Raw genomic sequence first — 11,612 nt, 5'->3', positions numbered from 1 at the left:
GAAATAATTTTACAAACTACCGACATCTAGTTCTACAGAATTTCAACAACGCATTAATATTGGCAGTCCGTTTTAGCGCTATTCTTCTGACATCCCGCCTTTTTCTCTAACTGCTGATTGATGTGCTTAACACAATGACCGCGACAGACTACAAACGACATCTGTCAAATATTAAAATACACACGTTCTTATGGACACAGTTATTTTAACAGCTGCACGACTGCAGGCCGACAGTTGCTCTCGCTAACATCATATGCTGAACACAATGACAGCGACAGACTGTAGCAGCACGACAGTGAACTGAAAATGGCGTTGTGAATCCTACTACATGAGCATGTACACAAGGCAACACAGTATGCAAAAAATATGTAAATAGGAAAATTTATTTGTTTTAAATCATCAATTGTAATTACAAATGATATAATAGAGCTATTTTATGCTTTTATTTGTAAAGTAACGCCAAGTTTGTTAGAGCTGTGAATAATTTTACATTTTACATATTATTGGCATCACCACTCTACCTCATCTCTCTACACTCAACTCTTCTGTCGTCCTACTGTCATTGGCAAATATAAGAATATATTGAAGTTAGCGAGAAAGACAACTGTTGGCGTGCAGTCGTGTAGTCGTGCAGCTGTCAAAATAACTGTGTCCATAAGAACGTGTGTATTTTATTATTTGACAGTCTGTCGCGGTCATTGTGTTCAGCACATGAAGTGTAAATTGTAACCTATATTTAAGGAACTACTAAAAGGCAATGACGTAACCAGGGATAATGGGATGCCCAACTTATTCCAGTGAGAGAGCGCCTCAAAATAAGCGTTTTTTATAACATTTTCCATTATGGCCAGATCGAACAAAATAATAATTTTTTGGTATTTTAAATTAAAATACCCAACATTTATTACGATTGCAAATTATTATATATTGGACTTTTAATATATGGCGAAACTACTTAATTCCCTTTTTATGATTTTATGGTATATTAAAACAACTGACTTTCGATCTTTCAATACTTAATAAGGTGAATTTAGACTGTTATTTCTCAATTAATAAATTTTTTTAATCATTTGTAATAGAAAATTAATTCTATTATGCATCAAATTACAAAACGTTTCATGAAATATATATAAATTTCGCATTTTCTTTGATTTTCATTGTTTTAAATTTTTATTAGCGATCTTGAACGGCGGCAACAAACTCCTCCGTTCACATATATTTTTGGTATAATTTCAATCTGGCCGTTCCAGTCATTCCAATTGCGTCAAAACCTACCCAATCCAGTCAACTTTCAAAGTTCGGTAGGTGAGCGGCTCTCACAGGAGAGTTGGGAATCTCTTTATCTCTGGACGTAACAATATAAACTTTGGTGCCATGCAGAATACTTTAACATATTTGCCTTTTTAAACATAGAGTTCATATTTGCAGGTGTCCGAAAAATGTATTGATCACGTTCCAACCATCTCGATCTGAACGTACGGTAGGAACTTGCTTTAGTATTGGATTAAAATTTGGTAATGTGAAACTATCGTTTAGAATTTACCATTTTAAGTAATTAATTATGTGTATATCGATACATTATTTTATATATTCATAAATATAATTAGAGCTATTTTTATAATTTATTAATTTAAAATAATAAGTAATTCTTATGTAATAAGATTTTTTTTACTTTGTAACACAGTCAAAGCTGTGTTGGTAAAATTTATGCTTTACAATCAGTATTTGTGTTTGTTTTCCTGTTGCTTACAGTAGCCACTTGCCCATTAAATATGGATACACAATATGTATGTTCATATATCCTATATACTCACATGCATACAAGCGCGGATCCACGGGGGGACAGGGAACTACGGAGAGTTCAATCCCAATGTCAAGCCAGAAAACCATTTTTACGGACAAAAATTAATGTGAATAAATACAGGAGAAAAGAATTTATCATAAAATTATTAATATTTTCTATCATAAAACCATATTTACATTATTATCCGTTTAATTATAAATTAAAAATATTATTTACTGTCGCATCTGAAAAAGTAATAAAAAAAATTCTGTTTTCTTTTAAGAACAACAAGAAACAATGAACATTTGGAAGTTTAGCCCAAAATATAACTACATATGTTTGGTTCTACGATGAGAATTTCTAATAATTACAAAATCTCTCAAAAAGCCAATAAATAATAGTATAGCGGTAGGTATACATACATACATACATATACATCAAAGCATAAAATACATACACATATGTATGTATATCAAAATTGAGCATTTTTTCCCCACTCGCTTACAAAAAATAGCCAATTATCAATGGTTTTAATTAATTTATTGACATCACATCAGGGATAGAATTGCATAAGAAAAAAAGAAGTTTTCAAGAATGTTACAAACTGAAAAATTTTAAATAATTTCATGTTTTTATATATGTACATACATATACATATTTATATTTAATTATTCAAGAACATTATGGGTACTATTACACTCGTTTGACAAAATAAACCTAATTTTGTTTACGTATTAAAATCACTCTAACGCTACTAACAGCGCGACAACGAGGCAGCCTGGCGTCGTATATAAAAAATCATGGCTGCCAGGCCATGGTGCCGAACTTGCCATAGAAACTCAGGAGTCAGGATGAATGGCGACCGGCATGATGATGACTAAAAAGGAATTGAATTGTGCGGATTACACAAGCATCATTTGAAAATACATACATATGTATATATGTACATATCTATACTTTGTACAGCAATTTTCCCGCGCTCATCATTATCAGAACGAGCGCTTATATGTACATACATACATATATGTATAGCTAAGTATGAATGAATATTTGTGCTGTGCTCCTCCTCTTATATTCACAACAGTCCGAAGTGTCACGTAAGTTGTATATAAATGGACAAGAGTAATTTTCTCGCTTTTAGTCTGCTTCCAAGCATCACTAACAATACTACGTGCCTCCTAAAAATAATTACGAGTAGAAGTAAACAAATGTGATTTCCCAAGATGTACTCTTCGTGGGCCGTAGTAAATTTTAAAAACTCGACCATGATTAATGTGAGAGTAATTAAAAAAGTGAAAATTTTAACAAAATAAAAGAGAAATATGTACAGACTTCCGAAATGCTTTAGCAGACGTTTTTGATAAGGACTATGTTATGAATGTCTAAGTATGCATTTTCCTAAAAGTCGAAACAAGTAGTATTATAAGGATATTAAAATTTAATACAAAATAATAAGTTAGCATGTTAATGATACACAAACAAAGGAAGGTAGGTGACAAACATTAATAGCATTATTTTTCAGATTTTGTAAATCAAAGACGTTTTGGAAAAAAAACTGTCTCGAGAAAGCAATTTTAATGAGATCGCGATTTCCATTTCTTAATCCATCCATATTTTCTTCAGGAAACTAATAATAATATTATATTTTCAAACTTTTAGTGATCTTATCCTCTAAGTATTGGATACATTTTCTTTGGGTGTATCGAATCAATCTGATTTGGCGTTAGTAATATCATGAAATCTGTACGATGTCGCGAAAAATTTGTTGATTATTATGCTGCGATTCAATTTATGGTCTTATCGGAACAATAATAAAAATTACGAATAAATAAATTTCATAGCATTCAAACCGGAAGAAAGGAAATAATTAAAATTATCACGTCAATTGGTATTTTATTGGTATTGGAAATAAGATGATCCATACATTAAACTGCGCGCGCAATTCGAAGCGATATTTTATTTTATTTTTTTTCAAAATAGGCTACAGTCATTTCGATGTTGGTGTGAAGTTTGGTCTCCATATAGCAATTAGTGTGTCTTTGGCAACTTTTTGTTTATGACACGAAAAGTTTGTCTAGCAAAATTTTACTATGGGAAAAAATTGAGAAAAGAGTTTGAAATTTTATGTTTGCAAGGATTGATTACAGAAGTGTTTTGGGGAGTCTACTTTAAGGCATCCCGCCGAGTTTTATAAGTTTAGTGTATGGAAAATGGAATAATCGTTGGGATGCTTGTATTGGCTCAAAAAAAGCCTATGTATTTTGAAGGCGATAATAAAGACACAACGGCAAAGTGCAGATCAAATTTTATACCATTCAAGTAAAATATATTTAATATATTTATAATTTAACGTATAAATGCTTAAAATATATAAATATTTGGTAAACAAAACTTGCTTTTTTTAGAGTTCTTGAAAATGTTATATATATTTAAGAGAAATAATATTATAAATTAATAGAGTATATTTGTTTATCTAATTGAAAATTAATTATCAATAACAAACACTATTAAAATAGGATATATTGAAGATAAAAGCTAAAAAGTCTAATATCGAATTGGAGCCCTTCTAAAGAAGTCAAATGGTTTTGAGTACTTTCCCGCCTGAGCGGGCGACACTTTAGCCCTGCATTTAACTTTAACTGATTGCATTTTTGCATAACCTACACCAGTTGTACTTCGAAAAAACGGTGTTCACTATAAAGTTAACTGCTTTAAATATTAAAGCGGAAGCCTGCCCGGCATCTTTCGGTATTGCTCAACGTCAGTTTAAGCAGTAGTTTAGTAGTGATACCAAATTAAGACATAAGGACCGATCGTTTCGTTAAAGTCTTTGGTCACATTGTCCTTCTTTTTCGTCGGGCACGGGTGCGAATCACCCACTGGGTTGAATGCCAGGACTCGACGACGGAGCCTCTTTCCCGCCACGAATCCCACACCGAATTTGCGTTCCTTTATATTTCCACTCCAGTATAAGCCACAAGAACCTTCTCGTCTCAGTTCTTGTCCCGTCCATAGCACTTATTGAACGGTAGTGATGTCAGCCTTTACTTTTACGAGTAGCGAGCTGTTCCATATAAGGGACCAGACATTCTAAGTGCATCCTTATTACATTTGCAGTGATCGCCATCAAAAGAAGGGTCTCTCATCCGAGGCTGTTGTATTCTTTTCATTGAGGGCGTTTTTTACGTGGAGGGTCCCAAAATCATCACACAACTCTGGAGTCGGACGCGCTTATCTTTTCGGTTGATATTTCAAAACTTGGCATCTATCGTTCCCAACCTTTTTCTTTTCTAAAAATTTCTGAATATCCTTCTTACACTTTCCTACTTTAAAAAATTGCACGTATTTTCGCAATGTTTTTAGACATTACTGTCTCTTGAGGCTTTCCTCAACAAGGTGCATCATGCTAGTACGGTTACGACGAAAATTTGCAAATGATTACAAGACCTTTAAATATTGTAACGGATTTTTCGACAAATCGTCTACCCTGTAACTCACTCTTGAGTTCGATAACTGGATTGTTAAATAAAAGTCCCACTTTAATGGCCATACATATGTATGTACATATATGTATGTATGTACCTTTATTTCTACTTAAAAGAACTAAACACTTTACTACTCATTAGGGGTATTCTCTTGCTCTTGCAAAACCCGGTGCACGGTGCAAGAATTGATTCAGTCAATTTATTGTAAATGACTCTATCACTAGATTCTGCAATGGGTGCTCTCGTGCTCTTGTATATTTCGGTGTAGTATTTTGCAATCTGCACTCTTGCAAGAGCAAGAGAATACCCCTATTATCTTAGCTTACAACTTTTTACTTATACACTCGTGGCCACGCATAGCTTACCACTCAAAATTTTCAAGTGTTGGACATATTTGACAACATTTTGTAGTGGTACTTTTTGCGGTATTGAAATTTTTTATTTAGCAATAAGCTATAATGACATTTTATTTATCAAAACCCTTAAAAATTATTTGCACATTCAACTTTAGACAAAATCGTTTGAAAGTTAGTTAGCTTTACAAAATAAGGTCGAAATTTAATAAAATGATATTTTTTAATTTAATTTAATTAACACTATAATTTAAATTAAAATACGAAGTTTAGTCTCGGTATTACTTTAAAAACAATAACATCGGCCGCTTTTATATAAGAACTGAAAATCTAGTTTGTTGTTTACTCATTAAACATAATAAATTAAAAACTATAATTATAATTAGATAATATAATTTAGTTTTAACTTAACGAAAAACTAAATTGAAGAAAATCACGAACGAACCAAAAAGACCTAAAAAAATTTTAAGAAAGTATAGTGGTAAGCTTTGAGTGGCCACGACTGTACTTCAATTGTTTTTTACCAGGCAGCACACTAGAACTGTATCTGCTACACAATCCGACAGCTCTTATTTATTTTATCGTTAACAAAATTTCGCCACTCGAACTTTCTGACAAATATGAATTTCGCTGACTATTTTTTTCTCATATCCGTGTTCGTCACAATATTTGGCGGTAAATTTGATATATCGATATCATTTTCGATCATTGCTTTGCATGAATGTATCCTGCAAGACGGGTATTTGTTTGCAAACGTATAAATGACTTATTGTTCACTTTGATGTTCAATGGTTTTCTCGCTCGAACCAATTGCAAATATAGCATGCTCTCTTGTTCTGAGTTACCCTTATATGCGTACCATGTTTGTTATGTTTTGGTTAACAGAACATCTGTTCAAAGTCTGAACTAAAATAATAACAGAAATGTTGGTAACAAATACTTGCAAAAAAGAGTTTTGAAGCGAATAAAAGAATCTGTTACGAGCACGAACACAACTCGTGTCTTCCGAGTACAAACGGCACGGTTCCTTCGCCTTTTCTCGTAGTCTTCTCGCCTACAACAAATCGGTTTGCGCGAGACAAAATATTATTGATCAGAGGAATCCACGCTGATTAAAATTAGCATTCGCTCTACTCGGCTTTGAGCGTCCACTCGGTACGCAGCCTAAACCAAGGATATAGATTTTTGACTTGGGATACAATTTCAATTTAATAATAACTAGGGTGACCACCTTTTCAAGATCTCATTTACGTATATAATATACGTAACGTAATATTTCTATAATGATAGTTAGATTACTATAAGTTTATATTATGTACAGTTTTTAATTAATGAAAAAACGGTGCTTGCAAATGCAATTTAATTTAATTTGATTTCAATTTATGGTCAAGTTATGGAGAAAGCAGTTTATTTTTCGATATCCAAACTCGTTTTTTTGCATACAAATTTCAGCATACTTATTTTTGTTTTCGTTGATCTGTTTGGCATTTTTGAATGCGTATTTTTCATTTGATGCAATTTCCTTCAACATTTTAGGTTGCATTTTTAAAAATTCAAAAAATTCCTTACAAGTCATTTTAATGTTGTATCGAACATATAAAAGATCTCGCAATGTTTCGATCTTTATTTGTGATTTTTCATCGCTCCAAATCTGATTGATCAGAGAAAATACTCGTTCAACGGTGGCTGATGTGCCTGGCAAGGAGAGAATATACGATATGATTCTGACCATGTGGTTGTATCGAACCTTCTTTTTGACGAAATTTTGAAAAATTTCAACCCAGCGTTGATCGGTGGCAGTACCATTTTCTTCCCACGATTGTTCTCTTCGGTTACGTATCTTTCCAAATACATGAACTGATCGAATAAATCAGTATCGGATGATTCCAGATCAAAATGGTTATTGGTTGCGATGTACTTCGCGGTGGTTTCGATAAACTTCCATTGCGGTGGTTGATCAAGCGCACACCAGGCAAAAATCATAATATGGTCAAATTGTTCTTTCCCCTTTTCAATATATTTTATACATGATTCTAAGAAAGAAATGAATAAAATCTTTTAAATTGAAAATAAATCTAAATTAATATTCGAACCATAGAATTGACGTGAGAGATCTTGCATCTCTTCTTTTGACACTCTTTCGTCAACAGCAGAAATATGTTCCATTTCCTTTTGCACTGTAGCGGACAAAAATGCTTCTTTTTTTCCGAGATTCAAGCGATTGGACAAAAGAATTGAGTGCATGCCCAACTTCCATTGCATTAATATTGTCGCTTTCCACTGCTTTAACTGTTCTGTTGAAAATAGATGCCTACATAAGAAATTAAAAAGAAAGTTATTGGTGCCTGACACATTTCATTCCCATTAACCGATACTTACTTGATCACGAAGGAAAAGCAGCCACATCTTGGCCCTTGGATCTTCAAAAAATAGTAGCAAAGAATTTGGGGTGTTGGGATCTCCCAAAAAATACTCCTTAAGACCATCAAAAATTCTTAATATTGAGTCGACTGATGGCAACAAGCCTAGGAAACGAGTTTTGCTGTAACCTATCAGTTTTTTGTATTCCACATCCACGGATTCACAAAATTTTTTTCAATTTTGCGACACGCACGGTGAACAAATAGAAATGTGAATAAATTTTGACTACAATCATCTCCACATCAAAAGGCATTTTGTCGCAAGCTTTTTTTAAAGTATTGTTACAAAAGTAGTATTAAGTTGTATTTGTATTACTATATGCATCCCTGATTATGAACAATAGCTGTAGGTATATGGAATAGCATTTGTCTTGTTGTAGACATCTGGCGCCACGGCTGTCTGCTTGTCGAAACAATAGACATCTGGCGCCGCACTGTCTGCTTGTCTAGGTAAACAATTGCTGAGTCTGGCGCCGCGACTGTCTGCTTGCGTCTGGCGCCGTATAGCCGTATGTTCTGGTAATTTCCAGACGCGATATTCTAGAAGGACACGTCGGCATCAGCGAGAAGTGCGTGGCTATATAAGCCGTGGCAGCGCCAACGTAATCAATCAGTGCTAAGAGTAAACTGCTATAGTGTAGACGAGTTGTGAAATAAAGAGTTGTTGAATTAAATTAAACAGTGTTGATTTTATTTGTCAATCCAGAGATACGAACCTAACAAAGTAAACTAGCAAGCAGTAAATTCGTAACAATTGGTGTCAGAAGTGGGATTGTCAAATAATCCAAAATCAAGATGGTTAAATTCGGAGAATTGAGAATTCAGCAATTAAAAAAGGAACTGGATGAGCGTAATTTGCCGATAAGCGGGCAAAAGGCGGATCTGCAGGCACGATTACGTGAAGCAATGGAAGCGGATGGAATTAATGTGGACGAGTTCGAATTTGTTGGGCCAGAAACTTCTACAAAGGTAGAAGAAAAAGTAGAAGAACAACGAACATCATCGAGTGTGGACATGAACATGCTGTTAGTGGCTATACAGAAAATAGCTGAAAATACAGAAAATGCAGTGCAAACAGGAAATCGTCTGGCACAGCAAATAGCTGAAAATGCAGAAAAGGCAGTGCAAACAGAAAATCGTCTGGCACAGCAAATAGCTGAAAATACATCACAAATAGCAGACAATGCAGTGCAAACCGAAAATCGTCTGGCACAGCAAATAGCTGAAAATACATCACAGTTAGAGTCTCGCCTTACACAACAACATCGTTTGGTACAGCAGATTACGGAAAATACTACACAACTACAAAAACAAGTGCAAGAGAAATTTTCAAAATTTGAAGACGAATTAAGCACTTTAAAAAATGACGAAGAAAATTTAAAAGCAGAAGTTCTTCAATTAAGTAATCGTGTGCGAGAACTGCAACTGCATGGCCCTGCACCATCAACAAATAATCAAAGATTGAAGGCACCCACATTCGATGGAAGTATTCCATTTCAAATTTTCAAACTTCAGTTTGAAAAGACAGCAATGGCCAATAACTGGAATGCAGCGGACAAAGTAGCGTCCTTGTTTGTATCATTGAAAGGACCTGCGGCAGAAATCCTTCAGACTATTCCAGACTGTGAACGGGACAACTATGAGGCATTGATGAGTGCGATAGAAAGACGATATGGTAGTGAGCACCGGAAACAAATATACCAGATCGAACTGCAAAATAGGGGTCAGAAGATGAACGAGTCATTGCAAGAGTTCGCAACTGAAATAGAACGACTGGCTCATTTGGCAAATGCAGATGCACCTGTGGATTACATTGAGAGGGTAAAAATTCAATGTTTCATAAATGGAATTCGTGATGTGGACACCAAACGCGCCACATATGCAATGCCAAAAAGAACGTTTGCTGAAACGGTCTCGCACGCCCTCACACAGGAAACAGCTTCTCTACTAAGTAAACCAGCACACAAAGTACAAAGGGTTGAAATGGAACAACCGGCGCTGATGGAAGAAATATTGAAGACTCTGAAGACAATTGCTGCACCGCGAGTAAATACAACAGGAAGATGTTTCAACTGTGGAAAAGCGGGTCACTTTGCCCGAAATTGCAATATAAAAGTAAACCCATCAAAACGGAAACAACCAACTGATAACGAGGACGGAGCATCCACATCTCACAAGTCGTTAAACTAAAACGGAACAGTTCAAAGGGGCGTGAGCTGGTTCCCACAACTATTTGCCCCGCCATCTCGATATCACAAATAGGTCGCCATGACAACAATCTTACTATCAACGGCATCGTAAATGGACGACTGTCAACGCTTACTGTGGATACTGGTGCCACACATTCAATTATCCGACCGGATGTAGTAAGAGGAACGGTTGAACCATTAGTCGGTTGCAAGCTTCGAACGGCCACCGGAGAGGAAGCAGCTGTCGCGGGAAAAGTGTTTTGCGAAGTAATGATTGGTACCCTGGAAGTTAATCACACCTTCATCGTAGCAGAAATCACGGATGAAATTATAATGGGAGTAGATTTCATGATTGATCACGGGGTTACTTTGGATTTAAACAAGCAAATGCTGTTTTGCCAGAACATGGAGATGCCTATAAACACCGGATATGTGACCAACGTTGAAAGTAAGAGGGTGATTTTTGATGATAATCAGAGTATTCCACCAAAATCTGAGGCGATTGTATGGGCTAAAGTGAATGGAGGAGGTGGGACTGAAGAATTGTGGATTGTGGAACCAACAAAAATAGATACACCCATATTGGTAGGAAGAACGCTTGTGAAAATTAGAGAAGACGCCACCATTCCGGTCAGAGTAGTGAATGAATTCAACACGCCTATAAGGCTGAAGAAAGGAGCAGTAATTGGACAGTGCCAGAATATAAGTGCAATAGCACGATGCGAACGGTCAGAACAGAAGCATACTATTGAGCCACAGCAGATAAGTCCTACACTCCTAAACAATTTGCTGAATGAGGTGCATGGAAATGAAAAATTAAAAGCAGAAAAACTATTAGAAAAATACGCATCCATATTTGCAAACGCAGGAAACAACACAGGAAGAACGAGCATTGTCAAACATCGCATAAATACCGGAGACGCTAAACCAATCCGGCAAGCTCCGCGTAGGGTTCCACTAGCAAAACGTGAAGATGCTAACAAAATTATTGAAGACATGCACAAAAACGGCGTAATCGAACCTTCAATAAGTCCATGGAGCTCACCTATCGTCTTAGTTAAAAAAAAAGATGGTAGCACCCGTTTCTGCGTAGATTATAGGAAGTTGAATGATGTCACAAAGAAAGACAGTTATCCTCTACCGAGAATCGACGATACATTAGACACCTTGTCTGGAGCGAAATGGTTTTCTACATTAGATCTACAAAGTGGATATTGGCAAGTCGAGATTGATGAACGTGACCGTGAAAAGACCGCTTTCAGTATGGGCGACGGGTTATGGGAATTCTCTGTGATGCCATTTGGGTTATGTAATGCGCCGACTTCGCCGGGGCCCGAAATATGGTTATCTGTAGTACTAGATTCCAGCATAAGAAGATACAT

The 11,612-nt window shown here is 35.5% G+C and overlaps 2 protein-coding genes across 2 annotated transcripts in view; one reads left to right on the top strand and one right to left on the bottom strand.

Moving 5' to 3' along the window:
* Positions 1-10,442, top strand: part of LOC125776630 (myosin-13-like) — a 113,946-nt gene extending 103,504 nt beyond the window's left edge. The window contains exon 2 of the mRNA XM_049450070.1: positions 9,161-10,442. Coding sequence (XP_049306027.1) covers positions 9,161-10,231 — 1,071 coding nt within the window. The 3' untranslated portion in view covers positions 10,232-10,442. The remainder of the gene's footprint in view (positions 1-9,160) is intronic.
* LOC125776715 (uncharacterized) lies at positions 6,253-8,139 on the bottom strand. The gene is made up of 3 exons (XM_049450255.1): positions 8,001-8,139; positions 7,715-7,932; positions 6,253-7,654 (listed from the first exon to the last, which is right to left on the bottom strand). The coding sequence occupies exons 1-3, from the start codon at positions 8,105-8,107 to the stop codon at positions 7,281-7,283; spliced, it is 699 nt and encodes a 232-aa protein (XP_049306212.1). The 5' UTR covers positions 8,108-8,139; the 3' UTR covers positions 6,253-7,280.
* Positions 10,443-11,612: the final 1,170 nt, after the last annotated feature.

The sequence above is a fragment of the Bactrocera dorsalis genome, chromosome 2 (assembly GCF_023373825.1).
Source record: "Bactrocera dorsalis isolate Fly_Bdor chromosome 2, ASM2337382v1, whole genome shotgun sequence".
NCBI classification, from domain to species: domain Eukaryota; kingdom Metazoa; phylum Arthropoda; class Insecta; order Diptera; family Tephritidae; genus Bactrocera; species Bactrocera dorsalis.
Note: the sequence above shows the minus strand (reverse complement) of the source record. Positions and strands in the feature narration are given on the sequence as shown.